At 34.9% G+C, this 19,192-nt stretch overlaps 1 protein-coding gene across 1 annotated transcript in view; it reads left to right on the top strand.

Moving 5' to 3' along the window:
* Positions 1-19,192, top strand: part of LOC123309590 — a 40,641-nt gene that overhangs the window by 16,048 nt on the left and 5,401 nt on the right. Inside the window, exon 3 of the mRNA XM_044892779.1 lies at positions 15,970-17,197. Within this exon, the coding sequence (XP_044748714.1) occupies positions 15,970-17,197 (1,228 nt within the window). The remainder of the gene's footprint in view (positions 1-15,969; positions 17,198-19,192) is intronic.

Here is a 19,192-nt window from a genome sequence, read left to right as displayed (position 1 = left end):
AAATCGATCAATTGAAAGGTCACAAATATAGGAAAATGCACCTTCAAGAAGGAGTTTATGGAGAAGGAGAAAGCCGAAAGGGAAAAACTCTGGCGGAATCTCCCAGGAATGGATCACTCCAAAAAGTTCCTTCGGAACTTTGAAACTGCTAGATCCAAAAAATATCTGGATCTCAGTAAGAACCAACTACACCTACTCACTGGCTTTCTCACAGGACATTGTCGCCTAAAGAAGCATCTGTTGAGAATGGGTTTGTCTGACACTGACGAGGGTAGATTCTGTGAGGAGGAGGAAGAAACTCCTATTCACCTGGTCACGGAATGCTTTGCCATTGCAAGCCAAAGGAAAGAGTGCTTTGAACAAGAAACTTGTAGGAGTGGGGAATTATCCTCGTTGAAGCCGTCCCAGATATTGGATATCATCAGATCCCTGGATCTGGAAGGCGAGCTGTAAAGGGCGCGATGAAAACAGCTCTGTTAGGGGGCACAATAGACCTTAAGGTCGCAGTGAACTGTAACCCCTTCTCACTATAACTATATAACTATAAGGTCACAAATGGTTGTATAAAAAACCAGTGGTGGTATTTGTTGCTTAACCTGTTTTTTTCTCGTTTCAACGCATGGGTGCCATTTGAACTGACAATAATTTTTTTACATGAAACTCTTCAATTCTTTTCTGAAAAAACAAGTATATCAGCTAAACATATTCTGGTATCTAATAAAAATTGACTTCCTGAAGCGAATAGTCCTGAAATAAATTGGGGGAAGGTCAGTAATCCTTATCAATTGTTGAGCAGTGTATTTGAAGCGCATCTGCTACAATGAATTCAATCGATGCATGGAAATTTATGAATAATTCATTATTTCCGACCTCACAGAAAGTCATTGGCAAGCACGCATTTCCTACAAGTGTGAAAACTTCATTCATGTACTGAAATAGCACAGTAAAAGAAGAAGCAGCACACAACTACCAACTGATGGCTGGAAAGTTGCGAAACAATAAGCCATCGTGATGTACTAATCATAGAAAGAGTTCGTTCGATAATGAAATCTCCAGTCTTTTGTATTTGACGGTGCTGATAAGACGATAGAGAATTGAAAGTTTATTGTTGGGGTCTCGGTGGAACATTATTAGCTCTATATGTGTAGTTCTTGACGAGATAAGTAATACAGCGCGATGGGAAGAGGTTCGGCATTTATGACGAACAATTTCTCCGATCTTCTCTAGGTCAGCTTCATGCGGGTCAATTGTTACTCCCATGGTTCGAGAGATGTACACTTTCATTTCAAGGTTGTTCGATAAAGGTAGATTTGTTGAATTCATGTTTCGTGCTGCTGCGATCACACTTCGAAGAGTTTGCAACTCCTGCGGAATTGCAGAGCATATTTCACATTTCCATTGAAGAGACAAGCAGCAATCGTTATTGGAAAGAAGTTGGGAATACAGCAATATTTGTGAAACTCTACAGTACAATCCCGCCTGATATAACATAAAACCATATCCCCTGAATGAGTCTGCTATTCACGAAATCTCGTGCGTTCAAAAAATTCGTCGTCAAGAAGGCTATGGAATTCTGAAGGTTGATGGTCGATGACTGAAAGTATGTTTTTCTTTGAATTACTTCGTCTAACCAAAATGTAAACAATGAGGACATTGATCATTATTATTATTATATTATCCAGATTTTCCGTAGGTACCGAAGTACCTCTCAGAAGCTCTGTGAGCTTGTACGGAGACGTGGAAAGGCACTTTTTAGGAAAAGTAACCTGTAAATTTTACTCAACACGCGAAAATATTTATTTCATTGTGTCAGATCAGGAACAATCTGAGGCGGTGGTGAAAATTTTAAGAGAAGTGCAATATTTTCATACGTGAGAGACATGAATCTTGAATGGATAATGTTTTTTTTTTTCAAATCGTGTGGCATAGGCCAATGGAATCTCCAGCCAGTCGAGATAAAACCTAAACAGAGGTTCGTGAAGCTTCTGTCATCATGTTTTCCTTATTGCTGAATAACTCTGGGGTTTTCTTCTTTGGTCGAGCACTTTCTCTTTTGCTTGAGCACACCTGATTCGCAAAAGAGTACTTTGGGAGGATTGATAATAATCTACAGCAACATTGGGATACTCTATGAAGTCTCTAGGACATTTAATAATAGAATATTTCCACTCTCCTCTTATTTTCTCCCCAATTTTGAAGTTGAAAACACTTTTTTGGCAAGTCCATAAAAGCCATCTTTATAATTTGCTGATAATTTTCATTCAACAACAATCCAAACTGCTGACTGGACAGTTCACCTGGAAAATAGTAAAACACAAGCTAAGATTTACGTTAAGATAGGAAATATCGACATTCAAAATTCCATAGTAGCCTACTTGACGACGAATCATTTCGAACGCACGATATTTTCAAACATTTCTATGTTTCACGTCACCGTTACGAAAACTAATTATTTTCTCTTTTTAATACGATAAAGCTAAAATACACATTGAGGCGAAGTTTTCTATTGCTGAAATTCTTCAGGGCTTTCACTTTCACAATTGAAAAATTGAAATAATCGATTTGCTCCTGCGTGTGTAGACAAATGTCAATTGACAAACTACAATTCTGAAGATTTTTAAGAATTTGTCTGATGAAGGAGTCTGATAGAAACTCCGAAACGTTACGGAGTTTTACCATAAAGTTCCATTTTTCGTTCATTGTCAGGCAACAATTTTTTCCATCTGATTTGCTGCTTACAAATTAGTGCAAGAATTTACGCAGGAAAAAATCGGTTATTTCAATTTTTTTATTGATTTTGTTTCAGAGACTGGGAGTGAAAACCCTGAAGAATTTGAATAGATTCGGAGTCCTCCCAGATTAACTTTCAATCGATATCTGTAATTGTAAAGTGACTTATTTCCGGTTTTTCAAAACAATTTTTAATGAACTAAGTTATGTGCAATTTTAATGACATACAAATAACGTGCGTTCAAAAAAATTCGTTGTCAATTACTCTATGGAATTTTCTAGGTTGATTTCACTGCCAAATGTAAACATTGATGACATTAAGCTATATATGGTAATTTTGTTTGAAAGGGCAATTTCTCAGAAAAAGTTACTTGCACATTCAAAAATGATTTCTTCCAACCTGCGAAAAGCATTTTTTTTTTCATTGAATTAGATTACAAGAATCCAAACAATCTGATGCGATTGGAAAAATTTTCATAAGTCACAGACATGAGTCTTGAACTCTTTAACGAATCGAGGTACTTATTATGTTTTTTGTTCTTTCAATTATGTAAAAAAGTAACATCGCGAAACATGACTTTGAAAAGATTAGTAATCTATAGCAACGTTGGGATTATCCATCCTGAAGTCGCTGAAACATTTCTCAACAGAATATTTCCACTCGCCTTCTATTTTCTCCTCATTCCTGAAGTAGGATTCAATAATCTCATCTTTATTATTTGCTGATAATTTTAATTTACAAACAATCCAAAACGCTCAACTTGACAGTTGACCTGTAAAATAATACATCACAAGCTAAGAATAACGTTTAGGCACTGAATATCGACGTTCAAAATTCCATAACCTACTTGACGACGAATTTTTTTGAACGCACGTTATATTATTGGCAATTCAAGAATGATTGACATCTCGACTGGTTCAGGAAAATCGAAATTAAGTTGCGCTGTGATAGCCTATTAATTGAGATTTTGTGTTACGGAATTAAGGTTGGTATTGTGATCTATAGACCTATTTTATGCTTAGAATATAGATATCTATGTTCTAAGATTATATGTGAATCTATGCACTGACCGACGATAATCTGAATTTTGTACTGCTGTTTATGTTCTTAATTTAATCGTACAAACTGGAAACATAATTTTATTAATTTTGAATGCTGATAAATATGCTCTGAATTTGAATATTTTTTCTTTTCGAATACTTTTCTAGAATATTGATATATTCCAGTTCTGTGATTGAAACTACAAAAATTATTGAAGATTTTTTGTGACCAGATATTAAGCTGCGTATGGGATGTCAATCATTCTTGAATAGTTATTCGATATGCTCCATATTCAAACTCAATTTCTGTGCAAAATAAGAGGCATGAAACATGGAGTACATAAAGATGCGTTATAATTTTGGCCAGAATTTTCACAATTATTTCATTCCACTTCCGTTCCATGAAAATTTTTGAGCTGTTCGCTAATTCATACCTAGCGGGTGAGATGGCAGTTGCATGGTATAATTGACGAATGGCTCGAATACTACTTTCACTAGGTTCAAACTGTTCAATTTCGTTGTTGAGACTGTGATACATTATCTGGAACATACTCTTAATAGGCAATACATTTCGTCCTCGTGATTTGAATACAAGAGTAGTAAAAAGCTAGGTGAAGAAGAGAGATTATTGACTTTAGATGTCCAAGAGAAATCATCCTCATGTAAATATTTTTTAAGTCCTTTGTCAGTTATCTCAGGAAGTTGAAACAATTTCGTCGAGTCGGATATCAGCATATGGTCAATGGAAATATCATCGTCGTCTGCGGTTTTACTAGGGAGAAATTTACGAAATTAATTTTCAATTTGGCACATTGTCACTTTTATAACCTTATCGGAAGATGGAACTGAGTTTTATCGAGAAACCGGAACGCGGGTATTACTATGGAGGTTTAAAAAAAAAGCTTTTATCCCACCAAGAACATTTACAACATTTATTTGTATGAGTTTGAGTATAATAAAAAGGGTATCTCTATACAGGGTGAGTCTTCGACTTGTACATATATATCAATAGTAGATTATTGATATCAAAAGAAACACTATTCTTCTAAAATTTTTTTCGATTCGGCCTGAATAAAAACGTGAGGCCATTGTAAGTTTTCTTAATGCGCTATGTTACCCCTGAAGAGCAGACATTAAAATTTTCTCAAGCATTAAATATATCATTTTAATCTTAGCATTAAACTATTACACAGGGTGAGTCCTTGACTCGTACCAATATTTCAACAGTAGATTCTTGAGGAAAAAAACAACCCTTTTTCCATACCACTATTTCCGATTCGGCTTTTGAGATTTCATCATGACCTGTGCCACCGTTGAAAAAACAGTTTGGGTAACTTCAGAATGACTAGCTAAATCTGTGACACTACATATCTGTGAATCTTTTAAAACAGTTGCATTCGGTCAAACTACCCTATTTTTCGAATTTCACATATTTTTTATTTTTAACATCAAATTACGCAGTTTCAAGATTTGATGATTTTTCAACAACCTGTATTTTTTGAAACGAGCCGATTCAGAAAAAATGGTGAACAAAAAAAGTGTTTCTTTTGATCCCAAGAATGTATACTGTTCATATATATGTACAAGTCGAAGACTCACCCAGTATAAGAAAAACTTTTTTCCATTCATGCGGTCAACAAAGTAGTATGTATTTATAATACAATAAATGAGTTACCACGATTCCGGTGGCAATAAATATTGCATATTCTCTTTAACGATACTTGATTGTTTTAAATAAAAATCAAGCCTCGTTTTAAATGTCCGTTTCCCTGAATTTTCCAGTTGAAGCAATGCAACACCGTCTGATGGAGATTTCAGTTTTAATATAGTTATTCCGTTTCATTTCAGAAATATTTTTCAGAATCCTGATTAATAAATTCAAATTCCGTATAATTGAAATTTCCATCATTAATCCGCCGTAATAATCCAAAACAAAGAAAAAGTGTCTTTCTGCATTCGGCGTTGTTTTTCCGTCACAAAAACACACCGAATTCAGCATAAAAAACAACGTGGATTGCAGATAACGACAGTTTCTTTTACCGATAAAGAGATAATTTCCACCGAGAATATTTCTTCTGGGGAGAATATTCGAGAATACCGAATTTTTGGATTAAATTTTGATCACATGACCGTCCACATGTTCGAAAGTTGATAAATAGGGCAGCACCACCAGACGAACGTCATTCATGATTCTGTATTCTTTAGTCATTCTTTCTAGATTCTTTATTCGGTAATTCATGATTCTGCATTCATTATTCACTGTTCTGCGATCAATTCATATTTGATTCGATTCATTTCTGATAAATTTTAATATTCTTCCTATTAGAGTTTTTTCTTTTCTTTTTCTCTTTTCTCTAAGTGATGGTATGACCGTACCGGAACAAACTGTAAGTCTTTTCTTGATACCGCATACTTCGTGATTCAAAGTTGCATTCTTTTATTTGTTTAATTGTGTTAATCACCCTGTTTAACGCAGACTTCTGTCGCTTGGTTCTCTGGTGAACCAAGACTAATCGACAGAAGTCTCGAAGTCGTTCCACTGGTAATGCTTGGCGTGTACACCCAAGGTTGCCACGGAGAGACCACGATAAACTACCCCGTTATCCTGTAAATTGTTGCATTGTTCCACCTGCATCAACCCCGTCCCGTTTATTGAATAGTTTCAATTCTGATTGGCCTGTACTCTGGAAATCACTGAAAGTGCTCGGGATTAAACCCGATTACAAGGACTTGAGACAACCGGTTACTGTAAATTTTGTGTAAACCCCGTACATCCCTCCTTGTCTCAGAAGGAATCAAAATGACCACTATTGATTTCTTTCTTTAATACCTGATATTTTTACTGAATATAATTAATTTGAATATTGCTTAATTCATTAATTTCATTGTGTTGAGTTTGAATTTCTGATCACCGTGACAGATTAATTATTGCATTTCTGTTTTCCTCATTTTTGAACTTGGTCATCAGCTGTATATATTATTATATTTCTTGACTTGGAAATAACTGTATGGTTCACTGTAATTTGGATTGTTGTTATAAATTCGGTTTTAAAGTACTTGTTATCGCTACCACCTTAGATAACCCCGAACTCTGTCTCCGACTAGTAGGTACCTGGGTGGGTTTGCTATTCCTCCTATTGAAAGAATAGCTGGAGCTCAAGATTAAACCCTTTTGCAAACTAAACCCGTTACATCTCAATTCTATTTTCATTTTGTTTTTGGAAATAATAACGAATTTAGCTTGCTACTTATATTCTCTTAATTACATCTGCAGTATGTATTCATAGATTAACATTGTTTAAGGAATGGATTTTCTGAATTTTTGTTATTTAAAGAGATATTTCCCTGAAACTGGTGTTCAAATGATTATTTTTTATTATTCTGAAAAATTGGCCAAACTTTGACAACCTGTATAACGGAATCAGTTATTCCGTAATACAGGGTGTATTTGAAGTTGAGGCTTTTTTTTCAATAGAAGGTAGAACTGGTCAAAATGAAGCGTTTCACCAAAAAGCACCTATACAAAACTTTCGAAATGACAAAGTTGAAAAAAAAATTGAAAATGACTACTAAAATAGATCTCAATACAACCCTAGACCGTTTGTTGGCTGAATTATCGCACTGGGAGAAAACTTATCTCCTGATTCGACCATGTGATTTCGTTTAGGATATTGGCTCGTTCAATATTTACGTGGTAATAAAAATGGAAACTTAGGATTGACGAATTGTTCTCATTATTTTTTAGTAACTTACACGATTTCATCGAATGCCTCATTTCGATACCAACTGACGAAAGAGACTTGGGACACAAGTGTAAAAAATAGAATACTTCAAAATCTCACCTACAAAATTCGTCCAAATTATTCACGAAGTTTTTTACAATGGGCATCACAATCTTCTTGTTCGAACATTCCAACAATTGTCGTAAAAATAGGATGAAATGGGGAAACATCATAGCACTTTTTCAACATTACTAGCATAAGCACTTCCAAGAACCTGCCCCGATATTCTACATTTTTTTTTACCCTGAATTACACGATACAACCATTATGATTCTCTGAAAAGTGACCTGATGCATCTAATCCGATGAACTTGGTACTTGACGATTCATTGTCCGGCCATATGTTTATGTTTTGTTTCGTTTTTGCGATGCCGGAGACCTTCCACAGTCACGTACTTGAAATTCAATAAAATTTTATCGAACTTCTAGTTCTTGTATCTCAGCCATCTTGGATATTTTATATGGACACCTTTTGTTCAAACGACTTATTTTAACGAGTTCTACCTTCTGTCAAAAAAAGCTTCACCTTTGAAAACAGCCTGTATATGCCTTTGGTCTCATTTGACGAAAAATTTGATACAATACAAAATTCATACCGCGAAAACCTATAGGGGGCACATTTTGCTCCCCCCCTACTGATACGCAACTCTGCCAAAAGGGAAAACCTAGGATATTCATATTGGGACATTCTAGCAGTAAATTATTTGGTTACAATTTTTCATAATTGAATGCTTTTTGTAGTGGGCTATTGTATTCGTTAAAGGTTATTGAACCGGGTATTAGTAAGCCGAAATCGATACCGTAGTTGCGGGACAATAAATGGCGATATGACATTCACGACGTCACCCAACCCCGATGGTATGTGGCCGAAGTGACGAGTATAACCTAATAGGTAATAAATAGAGCGTTTATCCATTTTACCAAATTTTGAACCACCCAAATAAGACGAAAAAAAGTGCTAACATACGGGATTCTAAATTAGGCAAATTCACCTCTAGTCTCTAATTATTGCAAGAAGGAAATGCGAAGCAGTTCAGCGAGACAACAACTTATCTTCATCACATGTGACGACAGACACGTTATCTCTATGGAATTAGTCTTTATTGTTTCGGCCAACAATAGCTTCTCTCCATTCACAAATTATTCAATTGGAACATGTTTGTGTTTTTACGGAAGACCTTAAATGTAAGAACGTATAGTTTACGTTTGTGTTTTTACGACTTTTTTATAGACGGACGTGAAAAAAAAGTAATTGATTCTTTGTCATACTAGTAAACGATTCGATGCACTCAGGTGATTCGTAATTAAGTAGCTAAGTTTGTCCAGCTTCCTTGAAATTTTCGCGATAATGACAACACTTTAGTGATCAAAAATAAAGAAGTAGATGGTACAGAAACTAACTGGGATTACTTACACCTTTTTACAATTTAGCAATTTGAGAATATTCACAACAAAATTCTTATTCCTGCGCATTTTTCTGCTGAACCAATAATTTTATGTTCGGAATGTGAGCTGTTATTCAAAAACATCGTTATTTCAGCAACAGCATTGATCCTGTCAGGGGGATATTCTACTGCATATTTTCAATTACATCATCCATATTATGGAATTTATGAAAAATTAATGATCAAATGAGGATCGGACCTAAACACAAATAGCATATAAATGGTATAGAATCGATAACAGTTGGGATGCCGACGATGCTAAATCGGGATTTACTCAAGCGTCGTGGAGACCCAGTATATTTTGAAGATTAGGTGGTAGAAAGAAAAAAAGGTTTCATGATGTATGTACTTTCAGCGGTGGGGAAAGCGACTGCAATTTTTAAAGATGTAAAAAAAATCGTCAAGTGTACAGGTTGGGCAAAATTGGTGATAACTGAATTACAATTTTTTCAACCCAACGAGATAGAGGTAAATGCATGGCACATTACGGTCGTCTTTTTTCGAGAAAATAATAATGCTATCAACTTTATTACTCTATCTTTTTTTGTTTTCGAGATTGAAATTAAAATTTTAACTTTCGTCATTATTTCCGTTTCTGTTTTGAGCTAGGATGTTGAAATGAAAACATTATACAGACACTTTTTTGATAGCAATCCAAAAGCGTACCTAATATGATTTTTTCTAACAGGTATATTTTCTAACAGCTATATTTGCTGAACTATAAAATAAAGATGTATTTTTTCTTATGAAAACAGTTTAAAATGACTTAGAAAGACTGAGGACGATGTATGATATATTTCTGGAACGGTGAAAAAATGGCGATTCTTTTAAGTCATTTTAAACTGTTTTCATAAGAAAAAACGCACCTTTATGTTATAGCTCAGCAAATAAACCTGTAGTGAAGAATCATAGTACGCCACTGGTTTGCTATCAAAAAAGTGTCTGTATAATGTTTTCATTTCAACATCCTAGCTCAAAACAGAAACGGAGATAATGACCAAAGTTGAAATCGCCCCAATTAAAATTATAACTCAAACTCAACTTATAACTCAAAAACAAAAGAAGAAAGAGGAGTGCAGTTGATGGCATAATTAGTTTCACAAAAAAAGACGACATGAATGGTACATGCATTTTCCTCTATCTCGTTGGGTTAAAAAGTTGCACTTCATGTATCACCAATTTTGCCCACCCTGTACATACTCGAGCTTGTCAGATTGAGATACTATATATGTCCTACGTTTCACTGATAATGAATTCATGTTAATCTGACTTTTTGCGAGGTGGGGCTAGGAGTACGGAATGGTTGAAAAAAATTTTTTTCGAGCTTGTCAGATTTTTTGAGAAGATTTTAATTGGACCCAAAGGAAGCCACTTTTCAAGAGACTGGCGATTCGGACGTGACGCAAGGTCACAGTGGTCCTTTGAAGATGTAAAAAAAAATCGTTAGTTGTACATACTCGAGCGTGTCAGATTTTCATACAAGGGCGGTCCTAGACTGATTTTCTGGGGGGGTAGTAATTGAAAGAACAATTGAAATTTCCAATTAAGACTTCAAATAACACCCTGTAGGTGTCTTTGGTTAGCATTTGCAGTACTATATTTTTTTTTCTTTAAATTGTACAGTGCATCCCATTTTGGGTGAGACAGGGGTTCTCGCTTGTTATTTAAGATAGAGCCGTGCGGTTTTCACGTTTCTGTCCTACTTTTTTGTGAAATTCTGCGTAAAATCCAATGGCCTACTCAATTTTTTTTTTCAGGGTATGGTTTTGAAGATACGACACAAACCTATATTTTTTTCAATGGAGCATCCTGTATTTCATTACTTCGTTGAATTCGTTATTTTTTTCCCTTCAAAATTATGTAAAACATTATATAGGAAGGATGTTCAGAAATGCTAAAAAACGCTAGAACATCACATAATAATGATTTTTTGTTAGTGAGCCATGAATTTTCCAAGTTCCAATAAGAGGATTATTACTTTTGATTATTAACGCCCAGTTTCATAATCAAATTTAAAGTCACTTTAAGCTTAAATCTTCCTTTAGTGTCATTTTTAGTAGGGTTAAAGGAAGCTTTAAAATTAAAGGAACTTTAGTTTTGATTATGAAACCGGCCGTAAGAGTAGTATTTCATGTATGATACAAACATCCTCGTTGTTATTATGGCTACTATACATTTGGAAGCATTGTTCAATCAAGTAGGCATTGAAGAGAAAAAAATAAATCTGATCTAGCTGTCATCGCTATGAATTTTTATTGTGTTTAGACACAACAATCCCGAAGAACTTCGTGCATCAACAGAGAAATTATAAAACAGCCCTTTTATAATATTAAATGCACTATAAAGTATAAAGTCTTTATACCACGTATTGAAAAGGTTTTTCAATTATGTATTAGGACAGCAATTTGAACAGTTTAATTATAATTAGTAAAATATTATGCAATGTTGAAAATTTGTATCAATACCAATAAATATTTTATTGGTATTTCTTCTCTATCTTATTTGTATTATGAATTTTTGTATTATTTATGTGCTGCTATTAGGTAGGTACTGTTACGAACCGCTGAATTCAAATTTTATTTATATATTATTTTGTTAAAATCCATCAACAGAATCGTAACTTATAAAAAGCAAATTATTTCAATTAGTCTATTCAAGGAGTGACTTTTCTGAAAACTATTCTTGACTGACAACTCCCTATTATTTTTTTTTATGTTTCCATGCCATCCAAAATTTCCTAGCATAGCATCTATGATGAATAAATTTCTTATAAATTAAATAAAATTTCTTCTAATTCCTAGTACTCATTAGAAAAACTAAACTAAACAATATTATATTGGGGAAACGCAAACCATAACAGTACCTTCGTTTTGTTTTTCGTGTTAGTGATGAGTGTATTATCTTTGAAAGAAGAATCATCAAATTGATTCTTCTTCTCTAAAATCATCATTATGTGATGTTTTAGTGTTTTTCAGCATTTCTGAATTCAACGAAGTAATAAAGTACAGGGTGTTCCATTGAAAAAAATATAAGTTTGTGTCGTATCTTCAAAACCATACCCCGAAAAAAAAATTGAAGACGACACTGTATTCTACGCAAAATTTTGTATCAGACGTAGTTTTCAGCTCAGCACTATTTCTCAAAACTTCGGAGATAAAGGAGGGATACGAAAAGTATCAATTTCCAACATCGCCCTGTATCTCATAAACGGAAACAGTTATGCAAAATCTGATTAGGATAACTTGAGTTTCACAAAAAAGTTCTATCTAAAGCCCGTTTGTAATGGCCGAGAATTCTCTACCAAATCTTGGTAAGAAAACGGCAGAGATTTGAGAGATTATTTTGTATGCAAATGAACAGAGAATTCTACCGAAAGTGCGTATGTAGCGATACATAATTCACGGCGCATGAATTCTCGAGTGAATTTTCTAGAGAATTCTCGGCTGTTGCAAACGAGAACAATCGAGAAACCTGGCTGTCTCAGCCAAGATGGGATGCACTGTAAAGGAATCTCTCCTTTTCATTTCATTATAATATTGTTTTTTCTTAGTTTTTTTATATGAAAAATTCAAAAAATCGTATTCGTTATGGGCTCTGGGGGGGGGGGTAATTACCCCCTTTACCCCCCCCGTAGGACCGCCCATGTTTTCATACAGATGGTTAATCTCGGTGTTGCAGACGTGTTGAGCCATTAATCTGACATTAATCAGCGGGGATTTTCTTAATCTGAAAGTTTTAAGATAATAACAAGGCATTTTTTTGAAACCTTCCTGTACCTCTTCCCTGTATTCATTATAAAAGTTGTAGATACTAAATTCTGTACAACTTTTGTTCGAACCAATTTTACATACTCTTAACCTTTTTCGAGTAAGAGGGCGATAAGGGTGAAGAGCTTAGCCACACATGGGAAAGGCCAAGGTCAATGTAGAAACCCAGTCTGGTCTACATTCATCGCCATATATCTCGAAAACGTTCAAACGTAGAAAAAATTGCTTCGGCCAAAATTTTTAGTAAATGTTATGCTCAACAACTCCAGAAGAGGAGATATTTCAAAAATGTTTCGGCTTGCTGAAACTGTCAGATTATATTTTTTTTCGTTATTATTATTCATTAGCTTCAAAATAAAAAAAAGAACCACTGCGCTTGATACTGTAGACGTGACAATGTGTACTAAGTTTACGTCTAGATATTATGGCAAAAAAAATCATACTTTGAATCAAAGTTGATTGTGAAAACATAAAATAATAACTGATTCAAAATTCATATAAAGGCAAACAGCAAGAACTGAAACTGAAATAGTTAAGGAACTAGGTGCAAAAAACCATTCAGATATAAGAAAGTAAACATTGGATTTCTCATATAAAATTGGGAACTTTCGAAACGTTCACTGAATTCTTGAAATTTTAGAAGAAACAGATTTTAAGCTTTCACTTTTTCGCCTCTCAAAAAGTGGTCTAAGTGAGAGCTTTGAGCGTTAATACTCATTGGTGAGGGTGGATACTATTGTCGATTGATTCTTCCAAAATGAATTCAATTTTGAATGTTGTAAAACAGCATATAATTTCGCCATTACTACACAGGGTGTCAGTCTTTCAGACTTCTTAGTTTTTAGTTCGAATAGAATCGTATACCTTATCCACTCAAGTTTCAAATGAGGGATGTGGATTTAATTATTGGGCATGTATAATGAACACGAAGACTGAATGATCAGAACGAGTTCAGTAAAATTTCACACCAATAGTAATCTCATGCATTTCGGTACTTATTATAGCAATGAAATGAAGGTCAAGGAGAGTCGATTTCGTACTCAGATGTTCATTGAAATATGTCTTCTCGAGCTCCGTGAGAAAGATCTTGCGTGTTCCTTCTTTTCTCACTCATTTTGCTTTCATTCATTTCTTCCAGTGGAGTCGTATTTCGTTTTAATTTGAGACGGAGAAATGCGATGCCAGTTTCACTTTTATCTCATTCAACAATGAAATTTAGAAGGTATTAAATAGCTGAAGTGAAATTTTTTGCCATGAAAGTCCTTCTGAAATTTCAATAGTCTCAATGGATCTTCTCCATTTTTAAGCTTTCGGTTAATTGTGACCGTTATATTAATTACTTTGATGCTCACCGCATTGTACCTACTTGTGATACATATTACCTACTGATTTTGGAAAACTCACACATCACACAGGGATTGTTTTGAGATCTTCTTGTTGGTTGAAATTGTACAATGAATATAATCTTTGAATACATGAACGGTAGAACTGGAATTCTTTATTAATTCAGATTAGCTCTATATATCATTAGTATACTTCATTCACTTTTATTTTAGCAGTCGGTTGGCCATGGAAATTTGACACATTTCACTCTGTATAATACGAAAATGTGGGGTTATGAAGCTTGTCAAAACATTTTTGGGTTTTAAATCAACGCTATGTTGCCCGTTCTACGTAAAAGTTTCTGTTATTACGTATTTTATCACATTGTCGAATCTCTTCGGAAAATATGTGACGAGCATAATTGAAGTTTATACAAACTTATCGAAGGGATACCAAATCCAGTTATTTGCATGGAAAATACAAGAGATGAGTATAATATCATAATATGCACAAGCTTGAGGAGAGTTAATGTTCGTTATCTTCTTTGGCTTACATCATTTTTTGTAGATTTCAAAACTATCAACCCGAAGATCAAATGCATATGATGCAGTGGTTGGGAATGGGTATCTCCCGAAGGAATTAACAGATAATTACAAGAATGTTAAATTCTTCAACAAAAATCATCTTGCATCAATATAAGTAAAAGGAATTGAAGGAAGTTTCAAGTTAAGATAAACTTCACCTTTGAACAAAAATTTCACATGAATAAGCAATTAACAGGACAACTGGCGCGTATTTGTGGCTATTTATCTTAATACATTGATACAATTATAATAATTAGGTATTTATTGGTACCTTAAAACATTTACAATGTATAGGACAAGTCAAATGAAAAATAGAAAAATCCATTTTAGGAAACTTATTCTCCGATGACATTTATCGAAAATCCTGTAGTAAACTTTTCGCATTAATTCACTCAAACATAAAATTCTCAAATGCCACCACTTTTATGGGTCTCCCAATAGAAGGAAATACTTTGTCATCCTCTTCATTCACAATCTTTCTGATTGTGGTAATATCCAGCTGAAATATAAGTCGTTTAGATTCAGATGAAACATTATATAAATTCTCTTACATTGAATATGTTCGCTACCGTCTGACGTATTGTGGATTTTAGAATATCAGGGTACATATAACTATTTCAATGAGCGGACCTGAATTCTAAATAGCACTTCCTGAAACCCTGTCTCTTTTTTCAATCACTTTCGGCATTGTCGTAATAAAAATCGATATTAGTTGTGGCAACGGCGTTATGACATTAACGACATTTCATGAGTGCCAACCTTACTCCGTTCTAGTTACAAAAACTTGAGAAAATTATTTCATGGCCAACCGACTGCTAAAATAAATAAGAATACAGTATGGTAGTATAATAAGTAGTTGTACTTATAATAAGCTAACAAACTTCTATCGTCCAAGGGTTCTTCAGCCTTAAATTCGTACAATTATTTATTCACTACATTGACAAATAGTTAACATCGAACGAAAAATAAATGTTATATTTGAGCATTGAACGTTTTCCACTTTTTTAATTATATTATATTAGGTGAGTGCCCAACTATGTGCTTTTGTTGAAATATTAATTCCATTATTCCAATTCCAAAAACTAAGATATAATCAAAGCTGTGGCGATCTCTTAAAAAATATGCTTTGAGCGCTAAGCCCTAAGCATTTTGTAGAAGTATTTCAATTTCCAAAAAACTATTAGCAACAAAATTTTTGAGATAAAAACTGTATTCGATTGAAAAAACACACTCTGTGTTGTTACTGTCTATAATGAACAAAAATGTCCTCTTTGAATTGACTCTAATTTTTTTTTCAGGGCATCATACTCTTACTATGGCTGTGTTTGCTCGTACAATCTGGAAGCACGGCCAAAAATAGGTTGAGTAAACGAAATTCAGCACAAGACAGAATCCAGTTGCAAAAATCACAACCTTACATCAAAGAAGAACCAGGATTTTTATCAAGAATCGCCAGCTGGATTTTCCCGTTCGGTGGTGGAACTTCGAATAACGAATTAGATTCAGTGCCATCTGCCGGCCATCATTCCGCATCATATCTGCCTCCACCTAATAGGAATCCTCCAAAATACCTCCCCCCTGGCGATCTCTCCCCACCACACTATACCCAGTCTTATCCGACGACACTTGAATCGTCTGATTGTAATCCTTGCAACAGAGAGCCTTGGGTACCAATACCAGGAAAGTCTGGTAGGAATAACAACGTGATAAATTTCGTGCCACAGCACGAAGTCCATAACGTTATTCTGGATGGGTTAAACCCTCCTCCGGTCTATGGCCCACCCAACCCTCCCAATTCGCCAGTAAATACCCAGTCGAACCAGAATTTCCTTGATGTTACTTTCGATCGTCCACCTTCAACACATCAAGATCTACCTAATGTGGAGTATGGTCCCCCTAATAATAATCTTCCATCACCACAGTATGGCGTTCCCAATATTGAAATAACCCCGTCTGTTCTTGTTGGATCACTTGATATACCTCAAGATATTCGACATTCCTTCAATCAATATGTTCCGGTTGCTAATGGTAAAAATATACCAGAAACTCCTTCAGCCTTCCCCCAGCTTCCGAACAGCTATGGACCTCCAACTTTTCAGTTCAGAGGCAAAGCGACTCCAGTGCCTCTGAGCGTTCCTTCCTCAAGTTCTCCCACAAAGGGGCACGTGTTTCCCCCACCAATAAAAACTTCGACACATACAAATTATATAAATATCCTTGGAATGAGACCACCGCCACCTCCAAGTTTCACCACTCATTTGGTACCAGTAAATCATCATCATAAAAATCCCAACAGTATTCAGGATATCCTGCAGCCTCCGGTGTCTCAGCATTCAGTTCTGGATGAAGAGTTTCCTCCATATACCAGTAAACCAATAGATGCTTACAGTACGCCCGACATCCACGGCATTGAGCAGATTCCATTATCATCCGGAGACAATGATGACTTCGGCTACCCCATAGCCTTTCCCAATTTGAGTATAAGGCCTTTGGTTCCCCTTCATAATTATATCAAATTCAGACAAGGTGAGCTTTCAGAGTTGGAAAATAAACATGCAGAATCCCCCAATTAGGTTACCGACCCGTAGAAATCTGCACTAATGGCCATGTCTAATGGCCATGAAACTAGGCCTAAATATTTCAAATTGAAGCAGTTGAATGTATTTACAACTTACAACTGAGAAATTTGAGTCATTGTAAAATGAAAAAATATTTTCTTACCAGGTTTCGTGATATGCACCTATTAAGTATATAATAATTAGAATCTTAGTCATTACCTACAGAGCACTTCACAGGCTGGGTAATAATTTCATTTTCTTCAGATGATAACACTTTCAGCGTGTTTTATCTGCACCGCGTTGAAGAGAACCAGCTGTTAATCAATTTTAGAACCAAAATTCATCATTTCGAAAAATAAGTCTGAACATAGTAGGTACACTGCTCAATAACTGAAATGGATATTCGAGGAAAAACTTATCTTTTGCACCTGAATCGAATTATCAGTATTTCTGTTCATACCTGCCGTGTGGAAAGGAGTATGTTTGCGTATTACCCACACACAAAATATGGTCCTCATGACACTTTATGGCTTGATGAAAAAATACAAGCGTATGCTATTTTTTTGTGGACCTGACGGGGTGGAGAATGCCACTAGAGCTTAATTTCATACTTTGAAGAAGAAGAAAATAACGTAGGTGAAAAAACAGAAGATTGTTCACGATCCTGTGTTTACTAAAACGACACAAGGAAGGAAAAACCATGCGCATCACTGAAATGGCTAATAAACAATAAAATCGATCTTGATTAGTGTCCAATTCGACTCTGTCAAAAATTCCTAAAACAGGGGGTTGGAATAAAAACAAAACGACTCTTTCTCAATGTGAATCTTGCGAGGAAGATGAACAGAAAATAGTATAAAGATATTCCTGCTGGAAGAAACATAGTAAGCAAATGGACTGTACTACAAGCCAAAGCTTCTAGTTCAATTCCAGTTGTGAACTCCTCCATTAGTGTGATCATTGTTCACACGGAAGGAAAACACAAAAAACTATATAACTACCTATATAATAAAAAAACTATATAATACCTATATTATAAGGTATTGGCGTCAATAGATTATAATGATTATTCATTATATTCTTCTGGTTCAATCTCGCAAAAAAAAGGGTGGGCGAGCAACTTATAAAAATCATGGGTCATTCAAATTCAAAATCAATAACGCCATATCTTCAAATGGATGAAGATCACCATGAAGAAAAAGTTAAAAAAAATGCACAGCATTCTCAAACATCTTCTTCTGCATATTTAACTGCAGTTCCTGCAACTTTTGTTTCAGTTTAACCTTCAATTAATACCTACATTTATGTATACTTTCATGATAGGGTATATAAATGAAAAATATTAAAACAATGCCCAGTCAACCAGTTTCAGTCACAGGGAAGTTGTTGGGAATTACCACTGTGGAAATGCGACTTCACAATGTTGATTCAAAAAAAGGCCACCAGTACTTACTGGAGAGTGCTTAATGTCCGCAACATCGCATATCGCGGGTAATTACCCAGTACATCACATAGTAGGTGTAAAAAAAGCACCCTAGACAGCAACTTTGCGACTTCTCATTTTGGAGGTTTTTGGAACGATTATTTTGACAGAATAAACTACCAAAGTGTATCCTCTATTGAAGTTATATTCATGTTCAATTTGATAATTACCATCGTGGCAATCAATTTGCACTCTATATTCGAGGCATTCCGAGGAAAAGTGACCCAAGCTACAATTTTTCTGAAATTGAATTAACAGTAAGAACTGCCTGAAAATGAATCAAAATTTTATATACTCGTAAACTCAATTTCAGAAAAAATGTAGCTTGGGCCTCTTCAGCTCTGAACGCCTCATTTGTACCCTGTGTTTACTCTTTACTCTTACCTACATATATTTCGCATTCTGCTCTCATCCTCAAAAGGGAAATTGAACAACTATATGAATTACTGATATCTTTTTATTCAAGATTAATATGTTTCA

Source organism: Coccinella septempunctata, chromosome 3, assembly GCF_907165205.1.
Source record: "Coccinella septempunctata chromosome 3, icCocSept1.1, whole genome shotgun sequence".
NCBI classification, from domain to species: Eukaryota; Metazoa; Arthropoda; class Insecta; order Coleoptera; family Coccinellidae; genus Coccinella; species Coccinella septempunctata.
This window is presented reverse-complemented; position numbering and strand designations above follow the sequence as displayed.